The sequence below is a fragment of the Topomyia yanbarensis genome, chromosome 3 (assembly GCF_030247195.1).
Source record: "Topomyia yanbarensis strain Yona2022 chromosome 3, ASM3024719v1, whole genome shotgun sequence".
Classification (NCBI taxonomy): domain Eukaryota; kingdom Metazoa; phylum Arthropoda; class Insecta; order Diptera; family Culicidae; genus Topomyia; species Topomyia yanbarensis.
In genome coordinates, this window is record NC_080672.1 from 315,944,373 (window position 1) to 315,966,577 (window position 22,205).

The window sequence follows — 22,205 nt, forward strand, 5'->3', positions numbered from 1 at the left end:
TTGTGACGGGTTAGACATAATATTGTTTATACTTGTTGCAATTGGAGGTAGCTTTTTCTGCTAGTGATTGAAACATAAACAGCAATCAACATTGATATTGTTTTATGTAATTCACAACAGCGTTTAATAAAATGCATCATCAAGCACATTCGTTGTCTGGTAATAAAACTCTGGTTCATCATCCTACATATAAAATACTCTCCGCGGCACTAAATTGTTGAGGTTCTTACATTTCTGCATAATAATATATACAACCTATCTACTATTAAGTGTATACCAAATTATATGCCTTACGAGTTACAATTTTCAATAACTTTATGCTAGAATGGCTCTCGTTACTCATAATTTGACACACAGTACTACAATATGTCTTGTACATCTACTTGTACATACATTTTGTTTCGCACATAAATCTACACACTTTGTACTTAGTAATTTAATAAAAAAACTCCAGCTCATCTTTGGCTTTACTTTATTAGCTGTCGTCGCCGCAGTTCGATCGTACCTCATCATCCTGCGAGTGCACTAGCACGCTTTCCTCGGTCATCCGATCCACGCTGATGACGCGCAGCAGCATTGGCTGTGTGCTGCTCAGCCGAACTGGTGCAGCTTTAACTGTTTGGCCGCCGTGTCCGTCGGTGTCGAGGGTGTTCTCGGTCCACTGTGTTCCACACTGATCCGTGTCACCAGTGGTTTCTCCGATCTTGACCCGTTGAACGAGGACGTTATGACCGTTGCCGTCGTGCGCGTGCTGCAGGTTGACAGCGATGGCTCCGGATCGCCCAGAGGGATTCCGAACCTGGAAGCAATCCGACGGGACGAGACGTTAGTGGGATTCATTGAACAGCAGCTGTTTTTCGGGTATTGGATTAGATTATATCAGCGTTAATCGATTAGTGGAAACATTCATAACTGTAAGAAAAACTGTATGAATAGAAGGTTATAGATTAGTTTAAAAATAGTTAGGGACAAACAAAAATGTTATCGAGGATACCTCGTGCTATTAATATCAATCATGTCAATATCCAAAAGTGATTGTTTTATCTGCTGATGTATTAAGTCATTTGAAAGTGTCAATGATGATGGTCATAATTATTTATTCAAAAGGTAGTCCAATGCTGGCTTCTGCAAGACAGTTATAAGGCATAGCAAGCGTTTGTACTACATTCCGTTGCGGAACTTGACCTTCGGTTTCAACGGACTTTTCAGTCGATTCATAGTATTTCCAGCCAATTCATAATATAAGGTCAGTGGCAGTGCTGCGATCCTTTACATCCCCAAGAATCCTTCCTGGCTGGGTACTCGACAGCCAGACAAGGGTGGAAAGCACAACGTTTAGTACAAATAATGAATGATTATTAGAACAAAATAAAAATGATTTTCTTGGGAAATCCAAAACTAATCGTTCATAAAGTTATTACTCGTGTTAAGTGGCGTGTTATTTGACGAAAACGTTGCGACAACAGTGCAATTTAATTCTGTGGTTTAGACTTTCCTCAAGTCCTGTAATTTTTTTTCCAAATAACGTACGCAGGGATTCTCCAGAAAACACGGGAATTGCTATTCGGTCTTCGTCGCACGAAGAGCCTCGATAGAGCTGAGGCTGTCCGAAATAATGAAGTAGTGATCTGTGGGCAGAGTGTCGATGATCCCCAGGGTGTACTGAATTGCAGCTAACTCTGCAACGTAAACTGAAACGGGATCATTAAGCTTGAATGAAGCGGTGATAGTATTATTGAAGATACCGAAGCCAGTGGACCCGTCGAGATTTGATCCGTCAGTGTAGAACAATTTTGTCATAGTCGACTTCTCGGAGTTTATTATAAAATATATTGTGGATCACTTGCGGGTGTATATGATCCGGTATTCCACGAATTTCTTCCTTCATGGATGTGTCCAAAAATCCATTTAAATTAGAAGTATCTACACAACGGACACGATCGGGATTATACGAAAAAGGATTGATGGTCTGTGCCATGTAATCGAAGTACAAGGACATTAATCGGGTTTGGGAATTAAACTTGACGAGCCTCTCGAAGTTTTCAATCACCAACGGGTTCAAGATATTGTATCGGATGAGCTATCGATATGAATGTTTCCAAATTCGACTTTTCAGCGGGAGAATGCCGACCAGCACTTCGAGGCTCATCGTATGGGTCGAGTGCATGTAACCCAAGGCAGTGCGCAAGCACATATACTGGATCCGCTTCAGTTTGGTGAAGTGTATGTTCTAAACGGAGCGGAAATAGAAACACCCGTACTCCATCACTGACAATATCATTGTTTGGTAGAGCATGATCAAGTCTTCTGAGTGGACACTGAGCGCCCCACCATGTTTCGGTTATATAACGGAAAATTAATCCTTTGTTGGCATTTATGTTTCAGATACTTAATTTATCATTCCCAAACACCTTTGGAGTCGAACCATACTCATATTTGAATGTTGAAACCTGAGCAATAATTTGACCCTGCGCTGGTTCATCCATCCTTGAAAATACGACCAACATTGTTCAATTCGTAGAGAATTCGATACACAGCTGGAAGGCCCAAGCAGACAAATTGTTTAGAGTATCTTGCAACGGTGTTTGCAAATCGACAGCTTTAGGACCGATAATAGAGATCACACCATCATCTTCAAGCTGCCTTAACGTACAGGAAGCGATCAGGTTATTCACGTAAAAATTGTAGAGTAGAGGACTAAGACATGAGCCCTGGAGAAATCCCATGTTGCTAAATCGTGATGTCGTTAAATCACCATGCGAGAAATCCATGTGTTTTTCATACAACAAGTTTGGCAAAAAAAACTGTTTAAAATAGGTTAAAGACAATGTTGGCGCAACTTCTCAGAAATAATGTTGATAGAAACTGAATCAAAAACCCTCTATCCAAGAATACTGACGCCTCTGCTCTTTACTAGCGTAGGCCATTTGAATTTCTATTGAGAGCAACGCAAGGAAACCGTTCATTTATTTCTTTGCTTTTGCGGAAACCAAATTGTGTACCTGACAGTAAGATTTAAGGAAGATAAATTCCTCAAACAACTTCCGGATACAGGGCAGAATTTCAATTGGTCGATACGAGTTGTGGTCGGAGGCTAGTTGAAGGACAATGTAAGAAACATGTCAAATAAATACAACAAGCATATCTTGGTAGATTCTTAAACATGTTGAATTTGATTCTGTCTGACCCTAAGGCTTTATTGTTACATGATAAGAGAGCAAGTGATAACTTCACTATTGAAAAAGATCTTTCGTGCGCGCTATCATGAGGGTACGCGGGGCGGTGTATCTTTGGTTCCGGGGCGGGATTCTACACAAACCTTCTTCGCGAAATCGTATATCAGACGGTTAAAATATTTTACGCTCTCGTAGCACTGTTTCGGTTTCACATACGCTGGGCCGTAGCCCAAAGAGTCTTTATCGGTGTTTCTCTCGTTAGTCTGTCAACGAACCGGCTCCAATTACTATGTTTCTTGGCTTTCATCAAGCTTTTCATTCGTATTTCCAACATCGCGTACTGTCAATAGCTAGCGGATAACCAGTCATCCCGGAAGGTTTTATACGGGGTCGCTTTCTCTGTGTGGACTCGATTTTGCCGGATATTAATTATGATTAGCAGATGATGGCTACCGTGTGGTCGGAGACTACCTGGATCCCCAAAAGTACTCCTCCGTAAGAGTCTTTTCAATCCAAGCGATCCAATAATATTAAAATCGTGAAAGTTAATATCTATTCCTGAAGTATCCCATGTTTTGCATACTGCAAATGCATCGCATTTCAAGTTATTTGTTTAAATTTTAAAAGAATCGTTTTTGGGATAATGCTTCTGCAATTCCACTGTAGAACAGTGATAAAATACGTGACCTCGTTCGATGTATTCGCCATCGAAAAACATAATCACTGGAAGGAGGGGCCATTTTGCAGTCACCACATTAATTTTTATACCGCGGATGCTTTAAAGAGATTTTTGATGTCCCAGGAAGCGCCAAGAACTTCTTTTCTGAGTTCAGATTTCTTAGACCAGGAGCTACTTACTTAGGTACTGCACCAGTACTTCCTCGAGTTGTTATTTTTGGAGGATCCTGAAGCAACTCTACAACGAACGTTATTGCTACAATGTGTGTCCCAATTGTTTGCAATTAGTACAATTCACAACCCGTGGCACAAAAAGGCAAACAGGTTATCGTTCCACATGATGTGTGTCAAGATGTATTATGATATTCGAGACGTCCTTGGAACCCACTCACGGAATTTATTCTGGATGTGTAACGGGTGTGGTGATTTGTTTGGTAATGAAAATTGCCATAGAATGGCCACGCGTTGCTGCGACAATACAATGGCCGACGACAATTCCCTGGAATCATTAAAGGATGATATAGCTGATTTAAAAGATGTCGTAAAAGCTCTCTTGGTTAAAGCCGACACAAAACTGCTATCTCCAACGGTAAATACACCATGAAAAAGGATTACGGAATGCAATCCCATTTCAAACACCTCCTAAGCGCAAGCGTGAAGATAACTCGCTCAAAACAAAAATCAGTAATATTCGTGGAGCCAAAGCTGCGTTTTAAACAATAAAAACAGTTTCTCCACCTGAGGAGCTGTTATGGGTCTACTTGTCTGCATTTGATCCCAGTACTACGGATGATGAATTATCTACACTTGTGACAGATTTCTGGGGAATAGTCTAGTTCCTAAGGACAAGGATCTCTCATCCCTGAGTTTCAATAACTTCAAACTTGTCGTTAGCAAATCATTCAGGGACAAGGCTCTGTCCAAAGTCACTTGGCCGGAGAACATCTACTTCCGTGAATTTGTGACCAATTGAAAAATCCAACGACCAATCATCAGGAGTGCTGCGGCGAAGAATCCATCTGGTGGTGTACAGTATAGGGTTGTGGTACCGGTAATACCGGTACCGAAAATCCCGGGAATACCGACCCATTTTTGGTACCGTAATACCGGTACTGAACAAAAGCCAGTACCGGTATTTTCGGTACTATACAATTTTTATGACAAATATGTTAACTCTGTAGTAGGATCTGTTTCAAAATATCTTGCAGACCGATAACGTTTAATTATATTAATTTGCCTTCTAGATAAATCGTTGAGATAACACCTTTGTGTGGGAATGAGGTGGGGCCATCATCATAGTAATTCTAGAAGTTAAAATTTTATTAGCGACATTCTGATTGTTTTCCATTATTCACTGGGTGGCGCGTAATAAGAATATGGTCTAAGTCATGTCTGTATTTGGTTTGCTCTTAAACCTTTATCTATAATAGAACGAACAGCGATTTAATAGCTAACAGTTTTAGACTTGGTGAACTGCTTCAAATGGGGCGATTTGTAATTATTGGTGATCGGAAAATTCAGCAAAACTCCATAATTTAACAGGAAATCAAAGAGCCTTGATATGCGTTAGAGAATAGTAGGCAAACGACATAAAGTTCGAAACCAATTTTCAGAAAAGCAAGAGAGGAAATTCGATTAACCTGCTCGGATTTACTGCCATTCTCGCTTTGATTTACTGTTGTTAATATGGTGTCATACATTTACCATCTGTTCAAGTCGACGAAAGTCGCACCACTTAGCAGTTATTGATTTCAAAGTGGCCTAGATTTCAAAATAAAAGAAGGTGCCCTATACGAAAAATATCTTCTGTGCAATGAGTCTTGTCATTCCGAAGCAATTAAAAACAATAAACATGTTTTTTGATCAGCAAAAATCAATCATCTGAGAATAACATCATCAGTTTGGGCATTCAATTTCAGTTTGAAGCTTTTTTCGAATTTTTTAAAAAAATATTCGAGTACCGGTACTTTACCGGTACTACCGGTACTGAGGGCTTCAGTACCGTAGTACCGGTTCTCGCCAAAAAGGGTCGGTACTGCGAACCCTAGTACAGTAGTGCCAAGCTATCCCAGATAAACTCGTCTGTCCAGCTTCATGTTTCTCGGTGAGTAACCTCGGATTAGCAGACGAGTCTTCTGTGTCAGGTGAAGCCAAGAAGGGTATATGTCCTTCCGAAGCAATACAAGATGCTGCACGCCCTCAACGTAAATTTCACTTACAGTCTGCTGATGAACACAACTCTACCACCGCTTTGAATCTTCAATATCAAAATGATAATTTTGATCGCATTGTAACTGTCCGCTCAGGTAACATTAGAAGCAGTATATGTCCTGCTGAAGCTTCGAATAGTACCTATTTACTGCTCGTCTCTCAAATAATCTCAACTTCCAGGCATACGGGCGTATCAGACGATTATCGTTGGAATGATGTGGAGGAATTTCAGGAATCGACTCTTGACTCACCGTGACCTGGTTAGACGACAGGATTCATTCTCGTCAGCTTTTTGGCGATACATATGCTGTTTATAGAAACGATCGCAGTAAATAACTCGGAGGGGCGTACTCATCGCAACACCTACTGTATTGAATAGGTTCGTCGATCCAACACCTGTTGACGTTTCGCTAGAACAGCTGTTCGTTAAACTGAAGCTACCTGACCATTTTGTCAGCATCGGTGTAATTTATTTACCACCAGATCGTAAGAGTGATCTAGTCAGTGTTTTTTTCTTGCCTTGGAAGTAATGATTGCGCATTATTATTTGAAGACAACATTAAATCTGGCCTCATTTGGGACACACATGACAATGTCGTGCCTGTAATCAACGTGCTTCGCTCTTATATTTCTACCGCTTGCACTGCGCTATTGGATGGATTCAGCTTCAACTGTCTCACACAAATGGAAATCGTTACGGTCGTATGTTGGACTTTGGCTTATTGAATGAGTCAGCAATAGCCGACTGTCAGATTCACGAACCTGCTGAATCTATTTCTGTGATTGATGCAGATCATCCTCCTGTAGAAGTTATTATTAGTCTGCCGAAACCTGTCATTTTTGAGAACATCCCGAATGATCTTGGTCTTGACTTTCACCGAGCTCATTTCTTGGGACAGGAATCAGCACTCCTTCATGCAGATTGACATTTACATCCTGTGCGTAACACAACTCGTAAGTCACCGTGGGGTAATGTACATCTACGACATCTTAAACGACTCAGATCTAAGGCACTTTGTTTGAATTGCCGTACACGCTGTCGTTTCGCTAAATATCGTTTTACGCTAGCGAGTGAAAATTAACGATCCTATAATATTTTCTTGTACAAACACTACTCCATTCGAACACAAGCAAACCTGCACAATATTCCCCGACAGTTTTGTAAATTCGTGATTTCCAAGTGAAAGGAGAACGGATAACTTACTGATATGTTTTTGAAGGAACAGACTGTTAGTCTGGCTACGGAAGTGTGTGACCTATTAAAAAAAAGCGCGTTTAGTGATAATACTTTGTCTGCTGATCAAATTGCACGCGCTTGCAGAAGTACACCATTAAATATCTGTCCTCTGAGAAGATTCACGGTTACAGAGCAGCAGTTTATATCAGCAGTCAGCAAACTAAAATATTCCGTCACTCCTGCTCTTGAGGACATATCTTCATGTGTTCTCAAGAACTGCTATTCAACAGTTCTCTTAGACAGTGTTGTTATCCCTCCGGTTGGAAAAAGTCAATAGTGTTTCCTGTATTTAAAAACGCTTTTAATCCACCTAACAGTGTGATGAGACATTTCTTATAACTCTTATCACTCTCTTCGGATATTATATCGTTTGAGAACATTTAGAACTTGATGCTTCGCGATGTTTTTGATAACACATACTACATGGGATAGTGGCAGGACTCAGAGAATCACTCAAATCAGCATAGGACAACATCAGTGCTAGAAATCTCAAACCAAATCAATGGGAAGGCGAAAAAATGGCCCATAAAATAGACATACAAACGAATTATTGCTAATGCTCTGTTAATAAAATATCTAAATTCCTCAATCAATGCATTGTGGTGGGAAAACTGATTTTTCTAAAGGGGTTATGTATATTGTACTGAGCCAAAAAAAATCGATTTTTTTTTATCGATTTGAAGTTTATACTTTACTCAAATTTCCAACGCGACTGAGAATTAAGAAATCAACGCTTTTTCTTTAAAAACCCCACCATTCCACTATGGGTCACAAGGGCGGTTTTTCGGTACAAAAATCAATAACTTCCAAACCGTTCATTTTAGAGAAATTATGCTGAGAGAATATTTTTGGAAATTAAATTTTCTTACTTTTAAAGCAAAATGTAGCTAGGGTGGTCCTCTCAAACATTATTTTCGAAAAATTATGTTTAGAACTAAATGGTGTAGCAAGGTACTTACTTCAGCAAAGTTGTAGAAAAATGTTTTTCAAGTAACATTTTCAAATGCATCAAAGTTATAGCATTATAGCATTATCGGTTTTCATGTTATAATTATTTTTCTTCTTTATCTTAGGGTGTCATTTTAGTGTTTCTGAAAAAGTCAGTTTTTTAACTATAACTTTTTAAATAGTTAGTCTATCTTCATACTCTCTATGAAGCAATTTTAGTACTTTTCATTGCGCATATTTCTGCTGAAGAATGTGAATCGATATCATTTTTCGTTATCGAATTACGATCATTTTTTTAAATAAAAATGATAGTTTTCAATGACCTCTAACTCAGAAGGTTGCAAAAACTAGCAGCTAAATTTGTACTCTTTCGAAAGTGCATCAAAAATACTGTAAAATATCTCAAAATCAACTTTTGCTTTTTTGTCATTCAGCGAAAAATGTTGACATCAACATTATGATTAAATAACATCAGCATACGGCTGTTTTTAAGGGTCTGGTCATTGCCATTTAGAACCTGCTTTACTAGATCAAAAAGTCGAGTTGTTAAATGATTTTTTGAGCTTGTCAAATATATGTACACAAATATTGAAAACGTTAGGCTCAGACAGATATTTATTTTACTATTCTACGTAACTACTTTATTATCATCGTCATCCTCATAATTATTATAATCACAATCATCAACATCATCAGCATCGTCGTCGTTATAGTTATCTGAATCGTGTCTCTTTTCTCAAAGTGCTAACTCATTTAATATTGAACTTATTTCAGTGCGTTTACTGTATCGGGATCTTCTAACTGCAAGAACCGGATTAGACGAGTCCATTGCTCTAAAGAAAACATCTTCCATGTTCGCGACTCTTGAACAATTTCTACCGTGACTCAGTCGATCGTTCCGAGCCTCAGCTCCTTGTTCGCTCATGAAACTTGTTGGTAATGGAAGTGTTGACATAATATAAAATGTAGCGCATTTTGCCTTAAAAAGCAAATGAATTAAGGATTACCCTTCATTCTGTTCTAAGTAAGCGACGAATTTCTGTGAATGCTGGTTTGGGAGGAAGTGCAGTTTGAATCTTTTGTAGGAACTGTTAACGGCTTCTCAAAATATTTCGAATTTTTATCGAGCACTTTCGTCTCAATTCGATTACTGTCTTTCCAAAATTGATCAAACCTTTTACATGTTTTAATTGTTACAGCTTTTACAGTCTGAGTGAACTTATTTTTTTCATTTTGTCCCACATCAAATTATCTCATTATTTCCTCAAACACAACTTTTATTTTATTTTTATTTTCACCTTTGGCCACTTTCCAGAGATCGAACAACTTTATTTTATCCATTTTAACAGCACTAATAATACAAAGCACTACACGCGTTGATCAAAGCAGTCGTCGGCTACTGCGATTCGATTCATGAATGAGATTGATACCAATTAAACTGTCACGACTCGTGGTGTTGTTGTTTATATTTGACATCGAAGGGCAAAAATGCTGACTTTGATTTTGAAATATTTTATAGTATTTTTGATGCACTTTCAAAAGAGTACAAATTTAGCTGCTAGTTTTTGCAACCTTCTGAGTTAGAGGACATTGAAAACTATCATTTTTATTTAAAAAAAATGATCGTAACTCGATAACGAAAAATGATATCGATTCACATTCTTCAGCAGAAATATGCGCAATGAAAAGTACTAAAATTGCTTCATAGAGAGTATGAAGATAGACTAACTATTTAAAAAGTTATAGTTAAAAAACTGACTTTTTCAGAAACACCCTAAGTTAAAGAATAAAAATAATTATAACATAAAAACCGATAGTGCTATAACTTTAATTCATTTGAAAATGTTAACTGAAAAACATTTTTCTACAACTTTGCTGAAGTAAGTACCTTGCTATACCATTTTGTTCGAAAAATAATTTTTCGAAAAGAATGTTTGAGAGGACCACCCTAGCTACATTTTACTTTAAAAGAAAGCGAATTTAATCCCCAAAAATATTCTCTCAGCATAATTTCTCTAAAATGAACGGTTTGGGAGTTATTGATTTTTGTACCGAAAAATCGCCCTTGTGACTCATAGTGCATTCAAAGAAAATCAACAGTGCATATTTCCAGACTTGGTTTTATTTCCAATTTAGAACTATTGTGTTTTTTACATCCTAGATTGCACGATTCAGTGATCGAAACCCAAAACTTCATGAAGTATTTGAAATTATTAAATTAAAATTTGTGTTTGCTATTGAAATTGACAAAATGATTGTATATATAGTATATAGTCCCTTTGGCGATTGTTTACTTTTTCGGTCCCACCTATCAGCATTGAAGTATCGCCCTTACGTTTTTTTACAATACCAATTTTACAATTGGTGGGGGTTTGGTGAAAATCGATCTTAATGTCTAAACGGCATAATTCCGAAACCGTAATTTTTGAAGTTTTAAAATTATGCAGAATTAATTTTTCAGAAAATAGTAACAGAGCAAATAAGTACCAAAGTCCAAAAAAATCAATTTTTGTCAAACGTTATTTTTTCGAGTTTACATCAAATCTCAATGTTTCATGCATTATAATGTCATTTGGCATCAAAAATACAAATTTAATTTTGAAAATTTTTCATTTCAGTTTATATGGGAATTTGTTGCGTGATTGCACTCTTCAACTCGTAACTCCGGAACCGGAAGTCCAATCAATAAAAAATTCAATAGCAGCCGATGGGAAGATTGTACCTTTCATTTGAGACTAACTTTGTGCAAATCGATCCAGCCATCTCTGATTAACAGAGGTCACATTTTTTCCACATACACACACATACACACACATACATACAGACATACATACACACAGACATTTTCCGATCACGACGAACTGAGTCGATTAGCATATGACACTCGGTCCTCCGGTGAATGAGAAAGGCAAAAACATTTTAAGCAATTGTTGAAATTTATGCATTTTTTGTTGAGCAGTTCTATGTTTCATAGAATTAAATCAATTTTAACTTCGCTTCCTATTAAATAAAGACCCTTATTACAGTACATCTCTACAAAAACGAGATCAATTTGAAAATAAATCTGAGGATTATGATTGATTACAGAACTCTGGAATTTTCTATTGGAATGTTTTCAGACAGGAATTTGATATTGATGCTATTAGACAACTGTGAAATCAAGACCAAGAGATCAGTTACATATCAGGACCCCATTCCGACAATTTATCAAAAGTCCTCATGATGTTTACAACAACAGGTTATCAATCTACGGATCAGATAATTGTTATTGTAGTATTGAATTAAATCAGTCTGCATCAATAAATTTTCAACTTCAATCCAATTTTTTTTGGGTGTTGTGGGGGGGGGGGGGGTTGTATGGTGTTAAACCCCAAAACCTTCTCTTGGCTACGCCGTTGCTTGGAGTTATTTATTTCGATTCTCATTTTCCGATATGTTTCAGATCGATCCGATGGTTATAAGTTAGCAAAATTGCAGTCAGAAAGTTCGCACAAATGAACATTTTTGTACTGATAAGTTATCAAGTTCCTTCCAGATAACTTGGAAGTGTTCGGTGATTATTTCTAGCGGTTGTAGATAGAAAAATGAAATACAAAATTCGATTTATCGAAATAATGTTTGGCTTATTTCAATGGATTATTACTATATTGAACAATAAATAAGCGACAAAGAGTAATCAACAAACAACAAGCCATAACTTTTAAAGTATTCAAAATAGATATTTGAAGTCTTCAGTAACGTTATTCGCAAAAGTAAGAGCTACAAATTTGCTGAAGGCATCATTTCGATATAATCACTTCCAAAAAAATTTGTGAAAATATCTCACTCATAGGGGGATTAATCAGCAAAAGCACAATACCAAAAGAAAGGGCATATTGCCTCCATTAAATTCTCCGAAGATACTATTGACCTAAAATAAGCCGTTTTGGCGTTAATAATAGATTATATGTTTTTGGTCATATTTCTGGCTATGGGAAATGATAAAAATCTTTCGTCCGCATTTAATGTTAAATATCTCTTTTGATAATAGTACGATTTCAACAATCTATAGCTTGTTCGAAAGGTATTCGTTAAAGCTGTCTAAAAACATATAAATTGTTAATCTACATTGTCAATTTCGGCAGATAATTTAAAAAAACTGCAAAAAACGCCATTTTTGCGCATTCAAACATTCATATCTTGGAAACTAAACATCAGAATCAAAAACAAATTAATAGCGTTCATACTGTTTTTTAGTTCTTTCATTTAAAATTGGTTTGGATAAGATCGGTTCAGCCATTGCTGAGAAACACGAATGAGAATTTGTCCGTTACATACACACACACACACACACACATACAGACATTGTCCCAAATCGTCGAGCTGAGTCGATTGGTATATAAGACTCGGCCCTCCGGGCCTCGGAAAAAATCTTGAAAGTTTGAGCGAATTCTATACATTTCTTTTATAAGAAATGTAAAAAGGAGGTCGACGAAATGTTGAAAATTATCAAGGAATTACATCGTTGTGCGCTTGCTCCAAAGTGTTTGAGATCGTAGTGAACGATATACTCTTCGCATCCAGTCAAAGTCACATTTCCCCTGACCAACATGGATTCATCCAAGAAAGACCAACATCTACGAATCTCGTTCTTACGAAATATGGACGCTGGTGCTTAGATCGATACGGTATATATACTGACTTGAAATCAGCGTTCGACAGAGTTGACTACGGAATACTTTTGGAAAGATTGCCCGATCAGAATGAAATAACAAGATTATAACAGAACGCAATTTTCGCAACGTATTGTGTTATAAATTTGGTCTCGTTAGTAGTTAAAATAAAAGAAAATTATAACAAGAAACCACGGAAGATATAGTTTTGAAATATTTTTGTTATGTGTTTCTGATCGGGTGAAGTTAATAGGCGTTTTTATTGATCTGATTCTTTGCTTTCATCGTATCTGAGTGATCGTCAACTTATAGTGAAAATTGGATGCGCATCTTCCGCCCCGTTTTCAAACAAATCGGTTGTTCCTCAGGAAAATAATTTGGGCCCACTCTTGTTTACACTATTTATTAATGATCTAGCTACAATACCACCTGTGTGTCGCTAATTTTATGCTGATAAGGTAAAATTATACATGGTGGTCAAGTGCATCCGGGATTGCCTTGCTTTACAATAGCTCTTGGACAGATTCGATGACTGGTGTTCCATGAACTTGCTAACAATCAGTATTCACAAATGTACTGTAATATCGTATCACCGCAAGCATAAAACAATTTCGTATGACTAGTAGACTGCCCAGAAAAATTATGAATTTGTGAAAACTCAATCGGCCCACCCCTGATTCGATTACTAGTCCCATCAGGAGTACTTGCACCAAATTTGAAGCAAATCGGACAAGTCTAGCTACCGGACCAACGCGCCTGAAGTTTGTATGGGATTTTTCCACAATTTACATGGAGAAAACTCACTAACTCGCCTTTTTGCCGCTAGGTGACACTGTACGCATCGTATTATCACTGTAAGTGAAAATAAGAAAAATAATTTAATTGTCTACAACTTTGTCTAAGACTGCTAATCAATCCGGCTTTGTTAAAAGAAGTTATTGAACATTTAACGAAGTGATGTCTGAGTCAGTTTTCCATGGGGCCTAGCAGTGCATGGTTGTGTATCAGTACACGATTCCCACGAATTGAACATTTTGTGAAATAACCGTTAGATTTAGCTCAATAGCATGTCCAGAAAAGTTGTAGTAAATAATATGAGTCATGTTTTGTTTAGAAAATTTTAGTTCCATGGTGACCGCATAGAGGGCGCCACATTTAAACGTTCACCCTAATTTCTCAGAATAACTTTTTCTATTCAAACAAAATGCACCGATATTTTAGCGTTTGTTTTGAAGCTTAAACAACGATGTCTCTCGAAATTTAGAAGCCCTGGTGCGCTTTGTTCGTTTGTTATGGTAGTTTAAGTGAAAAAGTGATATTCCATATTTATAAGCTCACCTTAATTTTTTTGCCTTTCTCATATAGAAAGGTTATGCAATCACTCTGAACATCGTCAACCTAATCCCGGTCTATCCCCCCATCCCGATCAGAAACACATAACAGAAATATTTCAAAACTATATCTCGAATTGCTACTTGTTATAAATTTCTGTTATTTTAACTACTAACGAAACCTAATTTATAACACAATATGTTACAAAAATTGTGTTCTGTTATAATCTTGTTATTTCATTCTGATCGGGATCACACACCATCCTTCCCTAAATCCACCTTCCCTCATCAATTCCCTTCCCCCCTCTCCGTTTCCGAAGAAAATTTCTTAGTTCCTCCAAAATAAACTTCCCTAATAGGTCTATAAAACCAGTGAAATACTTGGTTTGAAATGATTTTGAGTTTGAAAACTACTTTCAAAATGAAACCAATTTAAAATTTGTTAACAAGTTGAAACTTTTTGGCGGATTCCGGACCCCCGAACCATCCGCTGATGGGTTCAAGTGTTTCAGCTTCGACACATAGCTTCTCAAGTTCATGGCTGTCGATCCATTGTATGTATGTGCAAATCGTACTGAATATGTAATGGATAGTTCCACCATTATATTGAACATAACCAGCCATGAAATCGTACACGAAAAAAAAAACAATCATAAATTCATGAACAAAAGGTCATGATTTCGTGAACTGAACATTTTACGAAAACCATAACCAAGTTCCTGAAATTATGAATAATGAACCTCGAATTCATGAAACTATTTGTGCTTTTAAAAAAACTAGTTCGCCCCGAATATATACATGGCATTACATTAGAATGTTTGGTTGGGGTACTGTTGTGTATTCCCTGGACATGTTTTTGTTGTGATTCTAGTTCATGATTAGGGAATACACAGCCGACAGTCGAATGATGTTCATGATTTCAAGAGCTTATTCGCGATTCTTGTGATTTCTCATCACGTTATTGTGCTATCTTATTCATGAGTTTACTATCGCATTTTTCTGTCCGACTAAATTAAAGATTAAAGATTAAAATTCATGATTTCAGGATCTTAGTCACGATTTGAGATATTTTTGTCACGAGTTGTGTGATTTGTGTTCATAATTTCAAGATCTTAGTCATGATTTGCGTAATTTCTGTTCATGTTATCGTAATGTTTTATTTTGGAACTTACTTCCAAATTTGGCACGAAGAGTAATTTGACTAATGTTTATGATATCAGCAGTTTTACCATGGTATTCGTAAATTCTCTTCGCCTACTTGTGATCTATGACTTTTTGGTTACTATCGTTTTTTGCCTTTCTCAATAGAAAGGTATTGCAATTGCTCTGAAAACCGACTTTTTAACGGAGGCCCGGAGGGCCCATTCGATTACCATTCGATTCAGTTCGTCGAGTTCGGCAAATGTCTGTATGTGTATGTATGTGTGTGTGTGTATGTGCGTCTGTGTGTGTGTACGCGAACACAATCTCACTCACTTTTCTCAGAGATGGATGAACCGATTTTTACAAACTTAGTCCCAAATGAAAGGTGCAACGTTCCCATAGGCTGCTATTGAATTTCTAATGGATCCGACTTCCGGTTCCGGAATTACAGGGTGATGAGTACGATCACGCAGAAAATGTCGATTTTAAGAAATTCTGCAATGAATGTATAATGGTGAAAATTTTTCCAAAATGTGACCACAACTGCTTCGATTTGTAGTACTAGGTCATTAACAGCCATTGAAAGTCTCTTTGGTCACATTGGCCACCATCATCGGTTCCGGAAGCCCCGGCGGAAGTATCCAAATTCAGACTAACAATCACATCGGTTTCTCGGAGATGGCTAGACCGAATCAATCAAACTTAGTTTCAAATGAAAGATGTTGCGTCCCCGTAAATGGCTATTAAATTTTATCCCCAACCGACTTCCGGTTCCGGAGTTACGGGTTGTGGCGTGCGATCACATAGCAAATTGTGATTCAAACCGATACTCCGATGGAAGCAAAAAAGGTAAAAATTTCGCTAAAATGTCTCTCAAATAACTTAACTTTGCAGTTCTAGGTCACCGACGGCCAAACAAACTTTCGTTGACTACATTGACCACCATAGACGGTTCCGGAAGTGCCCGGGAAAAGCGGCCATCTTTCAAAATTTACGAACTCACATCAGTTTCCCGAAATGGTTGGGCCGATTTTCACAAACTTAGTCCCAAATGATAGCTATAACATCCCCATAGATGTATATAAAATTTCGTACGGACAATTCAAGTCACATCGGTTCTTCGGTGATGACTGAACCGATTTTCTCAAACCAAGTCTCAAATGGAAGGCAAAATATGCAGTTGATTATTACGTCGCCGCCCCTCCTCCCCCCGCCTTGCCCTTACACCTCCCTCCTTCATCACTCCCCTTCCCTTGGACCACCCTCACGCCCGCATTTCCTTCATCCACCCCGTATACCGAAATAAGATGAAGGATTTCTGACGCATCCTCCACTCTCACTCTACTAACCCCCCATTCCCTCCACTTTCAAACCCATTCCACCAACATTTCAAAATATAATCACATGAAGATAACATTGAACTCATGCTGATTAAGGTAATTAAATACTATTCTTTTGCCTTTCTCATATAGAAAGGTTATGCAATTGCTCCAAAAACCGACTTCCTAACCGAAGCCCGGAGGGCCGAGTCTCATATAACATTCGACTCAGTTCGCCGAGATCGCCAAATATCTGTGTGTATGTATGTGTATGTATGTATGTATGTATGTATGTATGTATGTATGTATGTATGTATGTATGTATGTATGTATGTATGTATGTATGTATGTATGTATGTATGTATGTATGTATGTATGTATGTATGTATGTATGTATGTATGTATGTATGTGTGTGTATGTGCGGATTTGTTAACAAAATGTCCACATCGGTTTCTCGGAGATGGTTGAACCGATTTTTAGAAACTAAGATTCAAATGAAAGGTATACTATTCTCATAGGTTGCTATTGAATTTCATTTTCAACCGACATCTTGTTCCGAATTACGAGTTGAAGAGTATGGTTACAAAACAAAATTTGTTGATTTGTCCACATCGGTTTCTCGGAATTTTCTGAACCGATTTTGACAAACTTGATTTTAAATGGAAGGTCCATCAGCTGCTGTTGAATTTTGTGTGGATCCGAGTTCTGGTTCCTGAATTACAGGGTGATACGTACGATCACGCAGCAAATCTCGATTCTAACGAATTTTTTGCCTCTGTATATTTCCCACCAGAGCATGCTAATATATCATCGTATGAAGCCTTTTTCAAAATTGCTGAACAAATTTTATTTGAACTTCCGGTCGAGGTCAAAGTTCACATTTACGGAGACTTTAACCAGCGCAATGCCGATTTTATTCCGGATTCTGAAAATGAAAATATTCTAATCCCAGTCGTAGGAGAAAACGAAACATTGAATTTCATCTTTGACAAAACTGCTAGCATAGGATTAAATCAAATAAATCATGTAAAAAATCAACAGAATTGCTATCTTGACCTTTTATTTACAAACACTCAGGAAGATTTCTGTGTATCTGAATCTTTGGCTCCTTTGTGGAAAAATGAAGCTTTTCATACTGCTATTGAATTTTCTTTGTTCATCCATAAAAATCAAGAACCCAACGTCTATGACTTTGAGGAAGTCTTTGAATACCATAAAGCTAATTATGACAATATCAGACGGAAGGTAGGTAATGTCGACTGGCAAAACACTCTTAGGAATGAAGCGAATATTGAAACCGCCCTGGACGTATTTTACAAAATGATTTTCGAAATTATTCATGAAGAGGTGCCCATTAAGAAGAAAAGACGACACGGTAGCTCGAAGCATCCTATTTGGTACAACAGGCAAATTCAAAATCTGAAAAATAGGAAACAAAAAGCCCACAAGCTATACAAGAAAAATCAAAATAACGAGCACTTGGAACAATATCTCGACATTTGCGATAAACTAAATATTGCCATAGATTCTGCACTTGCGGATTACAACTCCAAAACTGAACAGCAGATTAAATCCAGTCCAAAGAATTTTTTTAACTACGTCAAAACTAAATTAAAATCAGACAATTTCCCATCAACAATGCACTTGGATGACAACGTACATAATAGCCCGAAAGAAATCTGCAACCTATTTGCAACATTCTTCCAAGAAATATATACAACTTTCTCTGAACAAGACCGCGATCGCGATTATTTTGCTTTTCTTCCAGATTTTCCTATGGATATTGGTGTCAGTCATGTCATAGTGGAGGACATTTTCAATGCTCTAAATCATTTGGATTCATCAAAAGGTGCTGGCCCTGATGGAATTCCACCATTATTTATGAAAAACCTAGCAACCGAGCTTACAACTCCATTGTTCTGGCTCTTTAATATGTCTTTACAATCTGGAGAGTTCCCCAAAACATGGAAGAGTTCTTTCTTAGTACCTATATATAAATCTGGGAAAAAATCTGACGTTCGCAATTATCGTGGAATAGCCATAATCTCCAGCATTCCGAAACTTTTTGAATCAATCATTAACGAAAAAATATTTCTTCAAATAAAAAACAGAATTACTAACCTCCAACATGGCTTCTTCAAAGGTCGTTCGACCTCAACAAATTTACTAGAATTTATTAACTATTCACTGATTGCAATGGACAATGGAAACTACGTGGAAGCACTTTACACAGACTTTAGTAAAGCATTTGATCGAATCGACATCCCAATGTTACTTTATAAATTAAAAAAGATGGGAATTGAGCCTGAGCTGCGTACGTGGTTAGAATCATATCTATCCAACCGCCAGCAAATAATCAAATTCAAAGGAAAGCAATCTAATCCAATTGAAGTCACCTCAGGAGTTCCACAAGGCTCTCATTTAGGACCTCTATTGTTTATTTTATATGTGAACGATATTTCCTTCCTTCTCAAAAAACTGAAAGTACTAATCTATGCCGATGACATGAAACTTTACTTGGAGATAAGAAATGCCGAAGATATTGATACATTCCAAAACGAAATTCTAGTTTTCCACACGTGGTGTCAAAAAAGCCTCCTACAGCTAAACGTGAAAAAATGCAATTCAATCACTTTTAGTCGAAAACGACAAACACCGAATGTTGTGATTACCTTAGGAAGACAGAATGTAGCAAAATGTGAAAGAATTAGGGATTTAGGCGTTATATTAGATTCCAAGTTAAATTTTATTGATCATTATAACACAATTATTCACAAAGCTAACAACATGCTCAGTTTTATAAAACGCTTTAGTTATCATTTTGTAGATCCGTATACAATCAAAACATTATATATTGCTTATGTTAGGTCGATATTAGAATATTGCAGCATCATTTGGTGCCCTTTTTCAAGCACACATGAAGAACGAATAGAATCTGTACAAAAACAATTCATATTATTTGCCCTTCGTAAACTAGGTTGGATAGCATTTCCTCTGCCATCTTATGAAGCACGCTGCATGCTTATCAATATACAAACATTGAAGGAACGTCGTGAATTTGCAATGCTTTCGTTCATTAATAATATCGTCTCGCATCGTATTGATTCAGCCGAAATTTTATCCAAATTAAACTTTTATGCACCTTCTCGACAGCTACGAAACCGAAGCATATTTTCAATAACTCCATATCGCACAAATTATGCAAAATATGGCCCTATAAATCGAATGATGGCTGTTTATAACCGCTATTGCGAATCAATTGATTTTACAATGTCCAAACTAAAACTCACACAATATTTTATACATAAAAGAAATTCTAACGCATAAGAAAATGATTCTGTAAAAGCTGAAATTGTTTTATTTATAATAAAATTACGTATATATATATATATATATATATATATATATATATATATATATATATATATATATATATATATATATATATATATATATATATATATATATATATATATATATATATATATATATATATATATATATATATATATATATATATATATATATATATATATATATATATATATATATATATATATATATATATATATATATATATATATATATATATATATATATATATATATATATATATATATATATATATATATATATATATATATATATTTTAGTAAATAAGAAAAATGTAAACATTACTGTAACTATACCAGTCTACATCGATTGACGAAATAAATAAAATAAATAAATAAAATAAATAAAATAAATTCTGCGATGAATGTAAAAAGGTAAAATTTTTGCCTTTCTCAATAGAAAGGTATTGCAATTGCTCTGAAAACCGACTTTTTAACGGAGGCCCGGAGGGCCGAGTGGCATATACAATTCGATTCAATTCGTCGAGTTCGGCAAATGTCTGAGCGTGTGTATGTATGTGTGTATGTATGTATGTGTGTGTATGTGCGTATGTGTGTGTGTATGTGACCAAAAATGTCACTCATTTTTCTCAGAGCTGGCTGAACCGATTTTGACAAACTTAGTCTCAAATGAAAGATACAACGTTCCCATAGGCTGCTATTGAATTTCTATTGGATCCGACTTCTGGTTCCAGAATTACAGGGTGATGAGCACGATCACGCAGAAAATGTCGATTTTAATAAATTCTGCAATGAATGTATAAGGTGAAAATTTTTCCAAAATATGACCACAACTGCTTCGATTTGTAGTATTAGGTCACTAACATCCATTCAAAGTCTTTTTGGCCACATTGGCCACCATCATCGGTTCTGGAAGCCCCGGCGGAAGTATCCAAATTCAGAATAACAGTCACATCGGTTTCTCGGAGATGGCTAGACCGATTCAACCAAACTTAGTCTCAAATGAAAGGTGTTGCGCCTTCGTAAATGGTTATTTAATTTCATCCCGATCTAACTTCCGGTTCCGGAGTTACAGGTTGTGGCGTGCGACCACATAGCAAATTGCGATTCAAACCGATACTCCGATGAAAGCAAAAAAGGTAAAAATTTCGCTAAAATGTCTCTCAAACAACTTTAATTTGCTGTTCTAGGTCACCGACGGCCAACCAAACTTTCGTTGACTACATTGACCACCATAGACTGTTCCGGAAGTGCCCGGGAAAAGCGGCCATCTTTCAAAATTGACGTACTCACATCAGTTTCCCGGAAATGGTTGGGCCGATTTTCACAAACACTGTCCCAAATGATAGCTATAGTATCCCCACAGATGTCTATAAAATTTCGTACGGATTGCTTGGATGCGTCCGGAAATATAGACTAATCCATCCGGTCACATATGAAATTCCCATATAAGCCGGAACTCAAATTTTTTTTCAAAGGGGGGACCCCATGAAATTTCAGAAATCAAATTCGTTTTTGATGCCAAACATCTTTAAAATGCATGAAACGTCGAGATTTTATGTTATCTCGAAACTTTTTTTTATTAAAATCGACTTTTTGGGGCTGCCGATTTCGCACCTTTTTTAAATTTAATATTAATGTAGCTGTTTTTTCTTTTACAAAATTTTAGAACTCGAATAGTGATTTTTTCTTGTATATTTGTCATGTCATGTATAATAATAAAATGTAATATATTCATTTGAAAGCTTTTAATGAATATAAACAACGCAAACATTCACGTGTTCATGATTGAGAAAGGCACAATTGCACCGCTAGGTGGATTAAAACAGGTTTTTCAGTTCAATATTACCGTGGCTGTTTTTTCTTTTACAAAATTTTAGAACTCGAATAATGATTTATTTTCCTGTATATGGTTGTCATGTGATGTATAATAATAAAATGTAATATATGCATTTAAAAGTTTTTAATGAATATAAACAACGCACACATTCTCGTGATTCATGATTGAGAAAGGCACAATTGCACCGCTAGGTGGATTAAAATAGGTTTTTTTCTTCAGAATAACTTGTCATACTCCACTATCTGGGGCTAGGTGTCATTCTAAAATCTAAACTATCTCCCATGTAACGAAACTATGTAAGGTTTGCACGCTTATA

General features: G+C 36.6%; 1 protein-coding gene across 5 annotated transcripts in view; it reads right to left on the minus strand.

Moving 5' to 3' along the window:
- Window positions 1–22,205, minus strand: part of LOC131694128 (G-protein coupled receptor Mth2-like) — a 175,535-nt gene continuing 153,330 nt past the window's right edge. For 4 of the 5 annotated variants that reach the window (XM_058982569.1, XM_058982566.1, XM_058982568.1 and 1 more), the window contains exon 8: window positions 1–799. In XM_058982569.1, coding sequence (XP_058838552.1) covers window positions 592–799 — 208 coding nt within the window. In that variant the 3' untranslated portion in view covers window positions 1–591. The remainder of the gene's footprint in view (window positions 800–22,205) is intronic. The other variant, XR_009306412.1, reaches the window with a different exon arrangement.